Source organism: Girardinichthys multiradiatus, chromosome 15 (genome assembly GCF_021462225.1).
Source record: "Girardinichthys multiradiatus isolate DD_20200921_A chromosome 15, DD_fGirMul_XY1, whole genome shotgun sequence".
NCBI classification, from domain to species: domain Eukaryota; kingdom Metazoa; phylum Chordata; class Actinopteri; order Cyprinodontiformes; family Goodeidae; genus Girardinichthys; species Girardinichthys multiradiatus.
This window is the reverse complement of record NC_061808.1, coordinates 23611342-23630234: the sequence shown is the minus strand read 5'-3', so window position 1 is coordinate 23630234 and position 18893 is coordinate 23611342. Positions and strand designations below refer to the sequence as shown.

At 39.0% G+C, this 18893-nt stretch overlaps 1 protein-coding gene across 3 annotated transcripts in view; it reads right to left on the bottom strand.

The window, feature by feature from the left end:
- syndig1l (synapse differentiation inducing 1-like) overlaps window positions 1–18893 on the bottom strand; it is a 108180-nt gene that overhangs the window by 29105 nt on the left and 60182 nt on the right. For 2 of the 3 annotated variants that reach the window (XM_047388678.1, XM_047388679.1), the window contains exon 4: window positions 8083–9748. The exons of the other annotated variant lie outside the window; for it this stretch is intronic. In XM_047388678.1, coding sequence (XP_047244634.1) covers window positions 9590–9748 — 159 coding nt within the window. In that variant the 3' untranslated portion in view covers window positions 8083–9589. Of the gene's footprint in view, window positions 1–8082; window positions 9749–18893 lie in introns of those variants that run through there. 3 annotated transcript variants of the gene reach the window in all.

Genomic DNA, 18893 nt, shown 5'->3' with positions numbered 1-18893 from the left:
GGGTCTTTCTGCATGGAGTTTGCATGTTCTCCTTGTGCATGCGTGGGTTCTCACTGGGTACTCCGGCTTCCTCCCACAGTCCAAAGACATGCCTGTTAGGTTAATTTGGTCTCACTAAATTGGCCTTAGGTGTGAATGGGTGTGTGTGTGGTTGTTTGTCCTGTATGTGTCTGTGTTGCCCTGCGATGGTTTGGCAACCGGTCCAGGCCGTACCCTGGCTCTCGCCCGTGGACTGCTGGATATAGGCACCAGCTCCACTATGGAAGAAGGGGTATAGAAGATGAATGAATGAATAAATATTAGCAAATATTCACAAACCCATAACATATTAGCTTAAATGATGGGGTAAAAACATAAAACTTTCTGAATGGATACATTTTTAAATGTTTTGCGAGAACTTACCTAAACTAGAAAAGCACTCATAAAGCACAGACCTCCTCCAAGGCAATGTCAGATTTTTCCCATACTGATGAGCTATACTCTGGATGACCTCTGGCCACTGCATGTCAACTGTTGTCATGGTGACGAACTATGTGGGAATTCCAAGTTGTTGCACCATGGTCTGGTAATGATAAAGGATCCTTCAAAAAATCCTTCTCTGAAAATTTTGTCCAAATCTTTTCATAACATTTTGTGATATTTTGCAGACAGACAGACAGACCGACAGACAGAACCTCCTTGGTGGAGGTAATTAAATGTTGCAATTACTGTATGTCAAAATGATTGTTTATCCAAATGCTTTCCATACCTAGATAAAGGGCAGAAAAAGCTGGATAAAAAGATTATTGATTCAATTGTGAAAAAAATAACACAGAATTAAAAACACCTTTTTCAGCTTAAAGACTGTTTAGATTTTTGAAGTGATGTTCTGTTCAATAATAGTATATGACACCTGACTCATCTACAGATGAGATTAGTAATGTTCTCTTATCCGTGGTAGACAGATATTATATCACCTCGAGTTTGTAGAATGGTAAAGAAAGTCTCAGAAGAGTGGAAGGCTATGATCTACAACCTCAATTCGAATGAAGTTGGGAGGTTGTGTAAAATGTAAATTAAAACGGAACACAATGATTTGTAAATCTTGAACAATTAGTGTTCTCTGTCCCCAAAGGCTTATTGAGTGTTGTTAAAAGGAAAGGTGATAAACATGCCCCTGTCCCAGCGTTTTTGGAATGTGCTGCAAGCATCAAATTAAAAATGAGTGATGAGTGAGTATCTAAATTTCTAAAACAACAATAAAGCTTATTGCTTTAAACATTAAATATCTTGCCATTTAGTGTATTCAATTGCATATAGGTTAAGCGTTATTTGCAAATCACTGTATTCTGTTTTTATTTACATTTTACACAACATCCCAACTTCATTGGAATTGGGATTATTGCCAGATGGGCCCTCTAAATTAGCTTATTTCATCAATTTAAAACAGCTCAAATTGAAAATGTTCACAACTGTAGGATTCAGTCAGACACTGTTCAGCTGAGAAAGCAATATTCAAGGTAAATTATCAGAGGTGCAGTTCCTTCAGAAAAATAATTATACAGTTATTATACAAAACACACTACTCCCTACCCCACAAAAAGATTTGTACAGAGTCAAGTGATGGCAGTAGTGGGTGAGAATAATTATAAACAACAAAGGGCATAAAGAAGTGAGTTTCAAGTTGACAGACTCAGATGTGGATTCAAAAGCAATTTGACACAGTCAGAGGGATTTTCTACCCAAAATACAACTCCATCAGCCATGATGAATACAAACGTGGATGCAAAGGCTAAAACAGTGACAAGGATAATGATAATCTTCAGAACTTAGGCCTGTACCTTTTTGTTTCTATTCTATTTTGATGTTTTTCATTTGATTGAATTCTGGATGTTTGCTACTCATAATCATCGTGCAGATGTTGCCTCAATACAAATCAAAGGTTTTTGCATTAAAAACACCACAAAGTGCATAAACAGTGTGGAGAACTTAATTTTGTACATATCTAGATTGAGTTTTGCTTTCTAAATCTTTGGTTCTACAGTTGCTAAAAACGTACCTAACTATTTATGTTGTAATTAAAAATATGCTGTGTATCATGTTTCAGGTGCAGTTATGGTGGAACAACCTGTCAGTCTTCCTGGCTCATGATCATACTTGGCAGTCGTGGTGGATGATGCGGGTATTTTGCAGGTCCTCATAGGTTATACAGTTGGTACTTGAAAATCAAATTCCAGTACACCTTCCAGTCCACCTTGTTTCGCTCATGGTCATGACCTGCTTCAATTAGTGTTTCATTGGCAAACTTTTGGGAATCCTATTTCTCAACATATGGTACTGAATACAAGTACACACCTCGGGAAAAATGCAAAAAAACAACAACAAAACAAAACCACAAATAGTTGTACTTTGAGTGCATTAGCTACTGTCATATTCAGTAAATTAGAATGTGCGTTCCGATGAGACTCGTTTGTCAGATTAAAAGTATCTTTTGAAAATAACTTTTAAGCAGGTGTTAAACAACATTTCATTAAGCCCCTATTTCCGTATTAATATTGTGTTTTTTTTATTGGTCTGATGTAATATTCTAATCCTAAATGCCAAGTTTTCATTAGCTGTGAGCGGAAAATTATTATAATTAACAGAATCAAAGAACATTACATCTGTGTGTAATTATTCTATATAATGTGATTAACTTAGTAAATTGATTTACTGGAATAAATGAAGTTTTCACTAATATTCTAATTTATGTCATATGACTGGATATCTAGCAACACATGTGCATTAAATGCAGAAGTTGTTTTGTTTAAGGTTAAATTTATTCAAGTTAAGTCATAATTTACAATGAAATAGCAAAACTAAATTGAGAAACTGACAGTTTGTTTTAAAGGTGGTGCCATTTTACACTGCAGCAAATATAACATAATCAGCAGCTAAGCTATTCTGCCAAAGGTTTGGGTTATATATATCTCACATAGACTGCAGTTATAAAAAGTACTTTAATTTTAGTCAAATGTCATAGGTGGATAATGACGCTAAATTATTTCATGTTAGACTATGCCGACACTGCTTATAAAGATTTAGCCACTCAGAAATGCCAAATGCTTGGCTTCAGCAGGAGGGGAGTTGGCCCCATCTTCTCAGTAGTTCAGCCAATTGTTTGACCTCTTGGAGGTATTCATAAGCTACTTACATAGCTCTGAACATTCAGGCCAAGATGATCAGGCAATCAGTAAGTATGGAGGACGGAAACAATAGATGTTGACAGGCCCACAATAAAAGTAACAAAGGCACATCATAAATGATACACATACTTCACCGCCCTGACAAGATTTCTTTAAGAAAATGCACTTCATTCCTTCATGTTTGGACCCATGTCAAGCTGTAAGTTACACATAATTACATTTCGGTACAAAACCAAATAAATTACTGTGTCAAAATTAGGAATGTTTTTTTTCTAAATAACTGATTTTTGTTGTTTTTCCTAAATTGTTTAATTTTTTCAATTTTATTACAGTTAAGGTCCAAACATATTTACCTAGCAACTACAGATCCAAAATTATTTTAATTTAACCAATAAATTTCTTTCTGATAGGAAATAAGACAGACATCTCACAATTTTCTTTGCAGTTTCACTTTCACAATTTTTCTGACACATTTTCAGGGAAGGCTTTGATGGCAATTGCTACTAATCATTTTAACTACCTGCATTCAAAAATGACATAAATGGGCCTCCATTTTCAAACACTAACAACATTTAATACGTTAAAAATAATGGAAATGCAGCATAGTAGTTATAAAAATCTAGGTCCCAACTTAATTGAAATTATCTGTTGGCACTGAGCTCAAAATGGAAATAAACATATGAAAATGATGAGATGCCTGTTATAAAAGCTAAATAGATGCTGCAGGTTATACACTCAATTTGATTCTGCTGTTTACATATCAGGGACAGCGAGAACACAAAGGAAGATTTACTTCTTGCATAAATAATATGGTTCAGATCCAAGTTTCTGTCTGTTTCTGGCAAAACAGCCTACACTCCATGACTCAGTCTTTTGCTTTAAGAACAACTCATTTCTCCCAGGCTGTGGAGAGAGTTTCAGATAATTATTTATATTTAAGTTATACAACTCCCAAAAAGGAAATAGAAATCAAAACAAAAAACATGTGTGCTTTTAAGAAGAAGACACCTCTCCACTCAGGTTTATTTTTCAATACATTTCAAAATCTTATTGATCGTATTTACATGATGCCTTCACACAAAAATCGAAAGAAAGAAAGACAGAAAGAAAGAAAGAAAGAAAGAAAACTCAAAAACATACATGTGACATATACAGGGGTTGGACAATGAAACTGAAACACCTGGTTTTAGACCACAATAATTTATTAGTATGGTGTAGGGCCTCCTTTTGCGGCCAATACAGCATCAATTCGTCTTGGGAATGACATATACAAGTCCTGGACAGTGGTCAGAGGGATTTTAAGCCATTCTTCTTGCAGGATAGTGGCCAGGTCACTACCTGATCCTGGTGGAGGAAAATGTTTCCTGACTCGCTCCTCCAAAACACCCCAAAGTGGCTCAATAATATTTAGATCTGGTGACTGTGCAGGCCATGGGAGATGTTCAACTTCACTTTCACGTGCATCAAACCAATCTTTCACCAGTCTTGCTGTGTGTATTGGTGCATTGTCATCCTGATACACGGCACCGCCTTCAGGATACAATGTTTGAACCATTGGATGCACATGGTCCTCAAGAATGGTTCGGTAGTCCTTGGCCAATCTAGCACAAGTATCGGGCCAAGGGAATGCCTTGATATGGCAGCCCAAACCATCACTGATCCACCCCCATGCTTCACTCTGGGCATGCAACAGTCTGGGTGGTACACTTCTTTGGGGCTTCTCCACACCGTAACTCTCCCGGATGTGGGGAAAACAGTAAAGGTGGACTCATCAGAGAACAATACATGTTTCATATTGTCCACAGCCCAAGATTTGCGCTCCTTGCACCATTGAAACCGACGTTTGGCATTGGCATGAGTGACCAAAGGTTTGGCTATAGCAGCCCGGCCGTGTATATTGACCCTGTGGAGCTCCCGACGGCAGTTCTGGTGGAAACAGGAGAGTTGAGGTGCACATTTAATTCTGCCGTGAATTGGGCAGCCGTGGTTTTATGTTTTTTGGATACAATCCGGGTTAGCACCCGAACATCCCTTTCAGACAGCTTCCTCTTGCGTCCACAGTTAATCCTGTTGGATGTGGTTCGTCCTTCTTGGTGGTATGCTGACATTACCCTGGATACCGTGGCTCTTGATACATAACAAAGACTTGCTGTCTTGGTCACAGCAAGACGTGCACCAACAATTTGTCCTCTTTTGAACTCTGATATGTCACCCATAATGTTGTGTGCATTTCAATATTTTGAGCAAAACTGTGCTCTTACCCTGCTAATTGAACCTTCACACTCTGCTCTTACTGGTGCAATGTGCAATTAATGAAGACTGGCTACCAGGCTGTTCCAATTTAGCCATGAAACCTCCCACACTAAAATGACAGGTGTTTCAGTTTTATTGTCCAACCCCTGTAAGCATAAATAGCACAAACAGGTCACTACCACCCTGATATTGAGAACTGCATTCAGCAGGATCGTTCTGTTGTGTGGGTTCAGGTCATCACCATAAAATAAATTAATTAAAACAGCAGCATCAAAGTTCACATGCCATTTTAACATACTGTACAGTACCAGGAACAAACAAAACAGGCTTGAAATACACTCTAAATAAGTGGATACATGTTAATCACTATCTGCAGAAAAGGGTGAAAAAATAAAGTCTTTCACTTTAATTTCACTGATGACCATGACATGTGCGTTCACTGAAACCAGTAGCTCCAGAGTTTCTGTGGTGACCAGTGGTCCAATGGGGTCAGTGGCTTTAAGAGCTGACAGACAAATTCAAAATAATTGTTACAATCAGTCTGTATTAGGCTTAAAAAAAGGTCTGTATCTAGCTTCAATAAAAAGCCAACTCATAATGTTTACTTAAAGGTTTTGCAGCAACCAGCAACACCACAAGTATTAGTGAAATTAATGCGGCTGTGCCATTTCAGGGTTATGCTCCAGAGAATACACAGTCCCTGCAAAAACAGAGCTTGTTTTACAGCCTAATTGTCTGGAGCAAGCTATGTAGTACCTGTGCAGAAAAGTTACATGCAACTTCCTGAGGCTTCACCGCTTGAACAATATGCCTGGTTTCTAAGCTACAACGCAGAAGTATCAACTGAAATGCCAGAGAAAAACAATTGAAGTTTGCCAAGATTCTTTGAGTTTGCAAGTGTCTACAAGAGCTACTAAAAACAGGACGGAAAGGAATTATGAAGCCTGAATCATATCTCCCTCGAAAATGACCTATTATGCCCTTTCTATTATGTCTTTTTCTTAGCTGAAGAGTGGAATTTAGAGTCAAGAGTTGTGTGAGAATGGTCTGTTTTACAGCAGTTTAAACTTTTTCAGAATCTAATGTAGAAAAACAAGTTATACTCTCCAACCAATCATGCGTTGCAATATACTGCCAGTACGGTAGGACTCATGCACGGAATAACAGATCAGAGCAAAATTCAATGCTGTCTGATGGCATTTTTCCATAATTCATGAAGAATATGAAAGGCATTCTTTTAAGTGAGATTAGCTACTTGATTTATAACCATCATTTCAGCTGTGCATGGCTTTATTTCAAATACTTTTTGGGCCCCTGAAGACCATTGGCACTAAATCTCAGACCATCTGACTAACTTAAATCTGTGCTTTTTACTTTCTTTAAAGTGAGATTAGTGAAGATTCCTTTAAACCACAGGAGACAACAAAAGACAGCCATAAAAGCCATATCGTCTTGGGCAGATTTAGTCTTCTATTAGGTGTGTATCTGGTGCTTGAACACCTTCTCTGTGGAAAAATACAAGACTGAGGCACCAATCTGTAATGTGGCTCATGGCAGTCTAAAACTTTCAAAAGAAGATAACCGCAACCTTTTTCAACATCTTCAGGTAGTTTCTACTGTATAACATCTTGATTTAGTAACTGCTGAACCATTTTACATTTTGTCACGTTACAACTTCAGTGTATCTTTTGGATTTCAAGTGACCAACATAAAGGACAAAAAAGATACAAGGTATCCAATAGTCTTACAAATGGAATTATGAAAACTCTGTAGTACATTTGGATTTAGTGCTCTTTAGTGTGATATACATAAATAAAAAACAGTACAGCCTACAACTGTTCAGTGTATAGAAAATAAGGAATATATCAGAGAGAAAAGGGATTTAAAAAAGAAAAGCCCATAAAAGTAGGGGTAGGTTTTCAAACCACATCCCAAGTTTTCAACATTCATGGGACATTTTTTAAATCAACATCCACAACCAGCACAACTGGAAACCTATTATACCATGGCTCTCCTCCAAGAAGCCTATGGAGGAGCTGCAGCGATCCATAGCTTATGTGTTGGACTCTGTAAAGAAGACAACTATCTGTTGGCACTCTGCTTTACAAATCTGCTCACTATGTAAAAGTGACAGGAAACCATTATTAAAAGAAAGCCATAGGTTTTCCCATTTGCAGTTTGCCACAATCTAAGTATGTTACACAGCATACGTGGGGCAGAAGGTCCTCTGGTCAGAGGAGACTATGGCCTTGTTTAGAAGCCAAGACTGAAATCAATCAAATTGCACACAACATAACAGCTGCCAACCAATTTAAAACCTTTGGAAGATGAGACTCTCCCCTCTGGCAGGAGGCTGCGGTCCATCCGGACCAAAACCTCACGCCACAAGAACAGTTTTTTCCCATCTGCCACCAGTCTGGTTAACAAAGCCCGGAAACCACCTTGACACTCTCCCTTTCACCCCCCCCTCCCCTTTTTTTTTGCTGACAGGACACCTGTAACCTGTAACTCTATGTGTTACATTAACGCTCAGCTTGGACTCCTGCTTTACTTGCACTGCCATACTTGCACAATGATCACCTGCACTGTTGTATTGCTCTTGCATCTTATACTGCTCTATATTTACTCTCACTCACTTAAAACTGTGCACATATATTTATATTATATTGTAGATATGTTTATACTGTTTAATTTGTATTGTATTGCACTGACTACGCCAAAACAAATTCCTTGTATGTCCAAAAACGTACTTGGCAATAAAGCTTTTCTGATTCTGATTCTGATTCCGAATAACAATGGCAGATTGCAGAGTACTTACTTGTGCTGCTGACTTTTTTGAATCGAACGATATGCTCATTTTCTTCCCCGTTTTGTAACCAGCAAGTGTTTGCGCATATTGTTGAGTTTCAAAGAACATACCACCAACAAGTGGCGTGGCAGGGGAATTACACCCTCCTTATGTCTCTAGCGTTGCCATTTGAAAGAAAATTTGTTGTGTAGACTGTAAAAACAATCATTGTCATGTAAAAATGGCCTATATTTAAAATCTTTGGCAAAAACTAGAATTGCAAAGCACCCTGAACTTTGAACAGACCATCTCTACCTTGAAACAGTCATGGTAAAAACAGTTAGAGTATGCAAAACACTTGAGACTAAGGTAGAGGTCCACCTTCCAGCATTACCATGACCCTTAACATACAGCCAGACCTAAATTCAATTGGCAGCCTGTGGCAAAACCCGAAAATCAATGTTCATGTAGTCTGACTGAGCTTGAGCTATCCTGCAAAATAGAAGGGGAAACAATTTGCTTTCTAGACATGAAAAGCTGATAGAGACATGTCCAAAAACACGCAGCTGTACTCTGGAATGGGCAGGGTGATTGCACAGAATGTCTCGGTTAATACAAAATACGCTACTTTGTGTTGGTCTACCACATAAAATTCCAATAAAATACAATGAAGTTGTGGCTGTAACGTGACAAAAAGAGACAAAGTTAAAGGCTCTCTCTCGACATTATCTCGACATTGGATACATTTATACTTAACTTTATTCCTTATTTGTGAGGGAGTCAATCCAGTACAAATATCAATAGTCTGAGTTTATGAATCAAAGACTGATGTGCCTTCATAGCTGGCACACCTGCATGAAAAGTCTGCTCAAAGACGTTTGAGATATTAGCTGTAATAAATACAGTGTTGGTTTGAATGAGCGTCTTATTTCTTAACGTCTTTAATGATGACAGTCAGTTAGGTGATTTCAGTAAGGTATTATCTTTTTTTCCCTTTACAGCTCAGTTTAGGAGACTTTGAAGATAAAATCCAGTCAAAGAGCGATGAACCCAACCTGGATTAAGTTAACTGAACGCAAACTGGGCTCACATGACATTTTTCCATCACAACCTTGGAGTCAGGGGAGAAGTTTCCTTCTCCTCTGTTCCCTAATCCTACCCTGAAGATTGACCTGTCTCCAGTCACTGTGGCTAATCTTGGCTGCCCGTGGGTCTTTTGGAAGAGAAGGTAGGAAAGAGAGGAAGGTGGATGGAAAAAAGAACGGGAAGAAAACTACATCCCCATAAAAGTTTTCTCAAAGTCTGCAGGTGCAACTCTGTCTCCCCAGAGGGGGTTTGTTCTCTTCCCAGGCTCCCAGGAGGTGGGAAAAAGAGGGGGCTTCTGCTATATGTGTCCTGGTTTAGAGAGGTAAGCAATGAGAGCTACCACTACACCTACATAAACACCAGTGCCTATAGTGATGGCGAGGGCAGCAAGGAACAAAGCCCTCCGGGAGGCGATGTTAGCCAGCGGGAAGTCTCCTTTGTTCACTGCCTTGGTGGTCTGGAAAAGAGAAATTGAAGGAAAGCAGATTCAGGAGTAAGAAAAACAAATACATGATTAAATAAAAAATACTAAATCTAATATATGAAAAACATGATTTGCTATAAATATAACTTGAAACAAATAAATATATTGTAAATGTGTGTTTAATTGCAATTACAGGGAGAAAAACAACCGTACGAACGAAGTAGAATGTTCTTCGTTCACATTGTTCCTTGTTACTTCAGTGTTCAGTATCAGGCCCTCTTTATGCAGCCTAGTTAACATAACATTCATTTATTTTGTTAATCCAGTAATTCTAGTCCTCTTTCTGGATCTTTGACAACCTACAGTACAGACCAAAAGTTTGGACACACCTTCTCATTCAAAAAGTTGTCTTTATTTTCATGACTATGAATATTGTAGCTTCACACTGAAGGCATCAAAACTATGAATTAACACATATGGAATTATATACTGAACAAAAAAGTGTGAAACAACTGAAAATATGTCTTATATTCTAGGTTCTTCAAAGTAGCCACCTTTTGCTTTGATTACTGCTCCTCACACTCTTGGCATTCTGTTGATGAGCTTCAAGAGGTAGTCACCTGAAATGGTTTTCACTTCACAGGCCTGTCAGGTTTAATAAGTGGGATTTCAAGCCTTATAAATAGGGTTGGGACAATCAGTTGTGTTGTTCAGGAGGTGGATACAGTATGCAGCTGATAGTCCTACTGAATAGACTGTTAGAATGTGTATTATAGCAAGAAAAAAGCAGCTAAGTAAAGAAAATCGAGCGGCCATCATTACTTTAAGAAATGAAGGTCAGTCAGTCTGAACAATTGGGAAAACTTTGAAAGTGTCCCCAAGTGCAGTCGCAAAAATCATCAAGCGCTACAAAGAAACTGGCTCACATGAGGACCGCCCCAGGAAAGGAAGACCAAGAGTCACCTCTGCTGCGGACGATACGTTCATCCGAGTCACCAGCCTCAGAAATCGCAGGTTAACAGCAGCTCTGATTAGAGAACAGGTCAATGCCACACAGAGTTCTAGCAGCAGACACATCTCTAGAACAACTGTTAAGAGGAGACTGTGTGAATCAGGCCTTCATGGTAAAATAGCTGCTAGGAAACCACTGCTGAGGACAGGCAACAAGAAGAAGAGACTTGTTTGGGCTAAAGAACACAAGGAATGGACATTAGACCAGTGGAAATCTGTGCTTTGGTCTGATGAGTCCAAGTTTGAGATCTTTGGTTCCAACCACCGTGTCTTTGTGCGGCGCAGAAGAGGTGAACGGATGGACTCTACATGCCTGGTTCCCACCGTGAAGCATGGAGGAGGTGGTGTGATGGTGTGGGGGTGCTTTGCTGGTGACACTGTTGGGGATTTATTCAAAATTGAAGGCATACTGAACCAGCATGGCTACCACAGCATCTTGCAGCGGCATGCTATTCCCTCCGGTTTGCATTTAGTTGGACCATCATTTATTTTTCAACAGGACAATGACCCCAAACACACCTCCAGGCTGTGTAAGGGCTATTTGACCAAGAAGGAGAGTGATGGGGTGCTGCGCCAGATGACCTGGCCTCCACAGTCACCTGGCCTCCACAGTCACCGGACCTGAACCCAATCGTGATGGTTTGGGGTGAGCTGGACTGCAGAGTGAAGGCAAAAGGGCCAACAAGTGCTAAGCATCTCTGGAAACTCCTTCAAGACTGTTGGAAAACCATTTCAGGTGACTACCTCTTGAAGCTCATCAACAGAATGCCAAGAGTGTGAGGAGCAGTAATCAAAACAAAAGGTGGCTACTTTGAAGAACCTAGAATATAAGACATATTTTCAGTTGTTTCACACTTTTGTGTTCAGTATATAATTCCACATGTGTTCATTCATAGTTTTGATGCCTTCAGTGTGAAGCTACAATATTCATAGTCATGAAAATAAAGAAAACTCTTTGAATGAGAAGGGGTGTCCAAACCTTTTGTCTGTACTGTATTTGAGAGAAAACTGTCAATTTAAAGATAGCACTCTGAAAAACTATAACTAGCCTGAAATTTCCTGAGGTGGTAAATTAATTTAGTCATTTATTGTTTGATGGTGTGTTTTTTGTCAGTGTTATTAGAATATGACAGAATGTAAAGATTAAATATTCTACTGTCTTGGTTTAATTCTCGTTTCAAATTGTCTTTTCCGTCAACACTGTCCTTCGCTAAATTAATTATGTTCTGTTTAATCACAGTGTTGACACATATTTATGTATTTGTTGTCCTCAGTGGATGACATCCAGCAAGGTGCAAAGTGCAGTCTGCTGCTAAAACAGCCATAATTTACTGTCTGTACATTAACATATGGATCAGACCGCAGGATGGAAGTAAAGCTTTCGCAAGTGCATGATTTCAAAGTGTTAAATGACTTTCATTATTCTTGACTTCATTTCAACAACAATGTGTGATGTGCGTGAGTATGATGAGATTGGCCTCAGGGTCAGTCATTTGTCATTATCAAGCCCGATCTTTTGTAATTGTATGTACCGGTACTTATTTTAAGGTGGGTAGTGGCCGTGCCTGTTAACTGCTTTATACTGCTTCTGCCAAAGAATTGGGTGTCTCTACTTTGTGGCTGATACAATACGATTTGTAGCTCAGTACGCTATAACTATGATACATTAAGGACCGCAACCAAACTTTACTCCCAATCTTTGTTTACATTATGTGAAAAACATTATGATATCAAACTATATGATTCAATATGATACAATACATATACTATAACACATTACTCTATGGTATTATGTGATTTGATCCAACTATACAATGTGATTAAGGGCAAAACAATATGGTAAAATATGCTACAATACAGCACGACACACTATGTAATGTTTTTATTCACTGATTTTGTATTTGTTGCTTGTAACACTTTCCATAAAAGCTGTGACAGGGGCAACAAAAGACTGTGAAAGTTGATGAATGGTCTAAAAACACCTGTCAAGGCTGAAAACCAACATTGAATGCCTGTGACCTTTGATCCCTCAGGAGCCACTGCATTAAAAACCAACATGACTCTGTAACAGATATTTTACCAGACTCAGGAACACTTCAGAAAACCATTGTCAATTAACACAGTTCGTCGCTACATCTACCAGTGGAAGTTAAAACTGTACCATGCAAAGCAAAAGCCAACAACAATGGTTAGAAGCTTTTACGGCTTTATCTCCACAACCTTGACAAAATGCCTGAAATAGGGTGTCATATATTAAAAAAGATAACATCTCAGTCTTGGCTGCATGAAGGCTCACTCTGCTTTGCACTGTCAAAAGTCCATTCAGGAATGTTAACAGGTTTTTTAACGCGGAAAGCGGAAGGTCTTCGTCTCTAATACTCACTGTGTTCTGACTGCCCCTAACACAGACACACAGACACTTTAACTGCTTAACAATAATTACCTCATTCATTTTCATTCATTATGATGACTTGTATGCCATAATCTAACTTCAGGGGAGTTATATTTGCATAATCGTGAGAGGGATCATTGCTGCCCCTCAGCTCCACATATTCATTCACAGCTGTGTCAGAGCTGAGAGAGAAATCTATCTGCGCCAAACACAACCCACACCCAATTACTGTCATATTAATTAGGACTCAGTATTAGTTCACAATCTGAAGTCAAAACTAAATTTCTTCAGGTAACTGGAGTGCTTTATTTATGATCCGTTGTGCATGTTTGGGGCTTATTAGTACAAATCCTGAATTCAGAAAAGCATTACAATGGATTTAACATGTTTAAAAGCATGTCTGTTTCTGTGCATTATTACCCAGTGCCCTGACTCATCTTCTCTCCAGAAGGTCTCTATTTGACTAAACATGACCTTCAAGAAGTGCAACACTACTATTAATCGACCATCTACAGACTATTACAGTCGCTAACAGGTTTGTTTGTATTTGTCCTCATGTAAAAGGTGAGGTTGATGTGCAATCAGTAAAATCAAATCTTTAGCTTTCTCTACCACTCTGTTCATCCATGGGCAAAAAGCAGGTTAGGAAAATTATGTTTAAAAAAATAAACAAATGCTTGCCTGTGACTTTCCAATGCTTCTCAGTTGCTCCATGACTCATTTTCTCTAAATACTACATCAAACAACTGAAAGGTGGGCTGCACGGTGGCGCAGTTGGTAGCACTGTTGCCTTGCAGCAAGAAGGTCCTGGGTTCGATTCCTGACCAGGGGTCTTTCTGCATGCGTGGGTTCTCACCGGGTACTCCGGCTTCCTCCCACAGTCCAAAGACATGCCTGTTAGGTTAATTGGTAACTCTAAATTGCCCTTAGGTGTATGAATGAGTGTGTGCATGGTTGTTTGTGTGTTGCCCTGCGATGGACTGGCAGCCTGTCCAGGGTGTACCCTGCCTCTTGCCCATAGACTGCTGGAGATAGGCACCAGCTCCCCTGCGACCCACTATGGAATAAGCAGTAGAAAATGACTGACTGACAACTGAAAGGTTATTTTAGGAGATAAATTAGGTGACAGTCACTGTACACTTGAAGCTTTAGTCCTCAGACCAATGTGGGACAGCATATAGCTGCACCTAAAACTAAAAAGAAAGTAAAAAGTCAAACCTCACCAGCATATCAATACAGTTTTTTTGTGTCCTTGTGATTACTAGGAGGTAAGTTTTCAAAATAGAGAAAACAGCACATCGACCCACACTGAATATTCTTTTAAACAAGCCTCCATGTCATTTTTTGTTTAGCTAAATACGTATAAATATTTATCAAAAATTATAATTAAAAATCAGAATTTAGAAGAAATCAATTCAAACCAAAATATCTGAGAAACACTCTCGTGGTGTGATTATTGGGCTCCCAGCAATTAATAAATACAATTAGTTAATTATCATTAATAATTGATAATTATTAACCAACACCATGCCAAATGTCACTGTGTTATCAACCGTTTCACCGAATGGTGGGATTCTAACCTTCTCCTAACGGACAATCACACTTACTCAAAATAAACACAAAGGCTGTCTATTTATCTATGTGAAAATGTATTAAACCAATAGTTCCTCTTACAATCAAACTATTCTGGTCCAACAACATTCACCTAAGTAAGCATGCACTATTCTACAAAAAGGGGTACACTAATAATCCAAGTAAGGATATGTGTTGGAGGGTTGATGGAGATCAAAACAGCAGTTTGTGGACAACTGAGAACAACAACAGTTTGGATTAACTTGGGAAGATGAACAAAGGCGATGGGACACGAGTTCCACACAGGCAGCGCCCTGCGGGTGCGGCTTAGCTCCTTCTCAGCATACAGTCATAAAACCCCCCAAAGCTGGAACTCTGTGAAACACAAAGGGCCATAAACTGTAACTCAATGAGCTACAGATGAGTCTCAGTTCATAGCCTCAATTTGCTTTAAGATCTACTTTAACCTTAACTGAGTCAGTGCTCGATTGTTAAAAACACAGTAAATGCTTCTGGATTCAACAGTGTTAAACAGCAATCAGACAGTTCAGCAGAACGTCAGTAAAGCATTGCAACATGCAACTTAAAGCACAGTGAGTTAAATGAATATTGATTCTAAAATCACCCTAACTATCCTACTTTATCATGCCCAGGCAATTTCTATAGTACCAACAAAAAAGGAACGGGATTACTTGGTGCCGTCTTCTATGAGCAGCAAGTGGAAAGCGGGGCTTTGTTCGTCATGCATTTGTAACAAACTTAGAAACAGTCAGCTTCTCCAATTTCCGCAGAAAAAGGGAAAAATGATGGACCTTGAACAGTCGAATGAAACAAAAGAGGAAAATCCATCTCCTTTGGAAAACCGCTGTGGGTTTTTCTGGATTTGAGCATTACAGGCATGCCTTCCATTGGTAAAATAAATCTCCTGGTCTTCTTATCCCAGCAAGATCTACTAGCTCTGTTAAGCTTCTCATGAGGTTGGCAAGTGATGGAGAATGGAAGGAAACCGGCCTGCAAACTTTTGATTCTCCAGAGATTATAGTCTCTTAAGCTACGACTGGAAAGGGCAGTCAAAAGTTTGTTTCCTCGGCTTTTTATAAGGTCTGGTGAAGTCAGAGCTCCGACGCCTGTTGAGCTGTGACATCAGTTGCTGCGACGAATACTGAGCTGCGCAGTAGAGTTGTTTGCCTGACCAAAATGGCGGGTGTGACCCAACATCATGATCTGATCTGCTTTTCTTTCTCTGTTATGTTCTTGGCACCACCCTTTGATTGGGAGCTTCATTGACTCTGTCACTGTGTATTTTTATCACTTTTTCCTCTTTTCCAGTTGATACACCCTTCCTCACATTTTACTTAATGTTATATGTTTTTTTTTATCTTTACACAAAACTAGCACATAATCTCCCATTAATTTGAAGAATGAGTTAGATGATTAGTCACCATCAAACATAACAAATTAATTCTTAAGTAAAATTTTAACATTTTTTCCAACTTGTTTTCAAGACAGACATGGAACATTTATTTGATCATTAATAATTTGTTTTTATAATTTAGATAAAGATCAGATCAACAAGCGGAGGAACCAGTGCAACTGTCTAGGTAGTTTTTTCCTGGAACTCTACCCTGCATTCAGCTATAAACATTCAACACAGTCATAAACGCTTTTTTCATTTGCTGTATTTCATAAAAAAATGAACGAAATCAAGACGTTAAAGAGAATTACTCAGCTATGACATAAAGTAATTTAAAACTCCTCCTATGTTCTTCTGTGACTGCTCCACTTGATGCAAATTCTAAAGCAGGGAGACTGGCAGAAAAAGGGCTCTGTACCTAAACACTGCCACACATTCTCATAATTACTTAGGAAGAATCAAATTAGCTCCTGACAAGATAATTCAGTAACTGACTTGAACTCCTTGCCTCCAAAGATAAGATGATTAAATGTTCAAACTTTATCATCTAAGGTAATTTAGTAAAACGGCTGTCGATCTGCAGCACATGCCCGAGTACAGTGCCTGGTTTTAAATTAACTTTTGTGTGCACGTGGGTGTGCTAATGATATCCCTTAAATGTGTTATGTCTTTGTCCTGCTGATGATGCAGGACAAAGAATCGGGTTAGTGGCAAGACAGGAACTGGTCTTTGTCTTTTTTATTGAGCACGACATCATTCGAGCTGTTTCCCGCAAACCAAGGAAGAGGGAGAAAGTCTAGATCTGGAAGCCAACAGAAATTCATTACAGGTGCCTTGTTGATGTTACTGGTGAAATCTCAAATGCATTGGGGTCACTGATGTGTTCTACACAAGATGTGCATTTTAAGCCCAACAGTAAATTTCAACATAATAACCTTGGTCAAATATTCTTGATCATAGTCACTTTTAAGAGCTCATGTTTTGTTAACTCATTCAATAACTTAATTTCACATTTAAGTAACTGAAAGAGCTGTAACTAGGAAATAGGTTCAAATGCACAATGGTCACCACAGCAAGCAACTATTCAAAAGCTCTTTCCCTGAATGTGTGTGGTTGCTGATGGTTTGCTTTTATATGCCATAAATTATATACGATATGCCATATCGGACTAGGCTTGGGCCAGTTACTGGTCTTTTTTTTTTTTATCATACTCTAGTTATGGTTTAAATTTATTTTATTAAAATGGCGGAGAAAGTTCTAGAGTGAGCAGGGTTCGGATCAGAGCTGTTCCACACCTGACCCTTCATTACACGTCTCAGTGCACTACCGCCCCACTCAGTCTTATTTCTCAGAATAAAAAGAAAGGTAGCCGTTTCCTTACGAAATCGTGGTATAAAAGCTAACCATTACTGTTCCTAAGGTCATGCTATTTGAAGGTGACATACCTAAAGTATATCTGTTGACTAACCAAGCCAATAAACTGGGGGCTTTTCAGTGTTACTCTGTAAAATGCAGAACCACAGGAACCATAAGTTTTCACACCACGCACGTTTTTTCACAAACGTCTACTAAAGGAAAAACAATAACAAACTTCTACTTCCATACTTTGCGTGAGTCTTTCACAACTGTTGTACTTTTGTTTTAAATGACAGTGTTTAAGCTGTGCCTGACTTTAAATTTACCAATGACTGAAATAGAATTAGTCCTTGATTTATTTTCCAAATATCCTTTAGCTGAAACAAAAATGAGGGCATGACTTTCAACACTCTCAGCTGTTTGCTGAAGAAGGTGTATGACGGTATCTTCAACTCCAACACCATGGTGATAAGCAAGCTGCACGGGGTCCTTATATGTTGTTGTTTGCTTATTCAGGTGGGCCAACAGAAGTCTCTCTAGGTGTGGGATGTCAGGGCAACAGGTCTATAGTCATTTAGGACTGATGGGTGAGCTTTCTTTAGTACCGGAACAAAGCAGGAGGTCTTCCACAAGACTGGAACTTTAGGATTTGCCATCTGGGGGTGCTCAAGGACAAAAGTAAAAATTTTCATTGTTAACATACACGGTTCAATTAGGTAAGGTAAGGTAGGTGGTTGGTAGTGGGGGTTTTCTCAAGAGTAAACAGGTGAATGAGTATGTGACATAAGGCATGTTGGAGCATGTAGAGATTGCAGAAGAAGTCAGAAAAAAACATTATTTTTTCATACTAAGTAAGTAATACTAGGTTAAGGTATATTTGGTCACTTTGGTTTAACAGCATTGAACTGATATTGCTTTGTAGTTTTCACATAACAGATAGCATCTATTTATTTGTCAGTCCAAAGGCTTTTTATCCACCTAAGTAGACTTGTGAAAAACTATTTCAATCTGAAAAGACTCACAAAGAGAGGGATAGCAAAAGTTTTAATGATGAGAAATTACATGGTTATTTCTTTGGCGGTCAGACCTGGGAGGAAGACATGAATGCCGAGAATGATATGAGCTAAGATGATCATTTGTAAGGCTTAGATTTAAATATGTCTTCCCCCTGATCCGACACTGGTGGTGGATTGGCAGCCAGGGAGCGAGGAAGCCAGGAGTAGATGTGAAGGAAGAAGGTGGAGGTGGGGTGGAGGAGGGATGAGCTCAGCTGACAAGTGAAGATGAACACGGTAGAAGCTCCTTTAAAAGCAAGGCGTCGGAAGGTGATTGGATGGAGAATCAGACGGACAGGATGCTGATTGGAAGGCCCGGAGACGTACAGAGAGTCATTGGAAGGTGGAGGCGGTGAAGGTGAGTCTTTCATTCTGAAT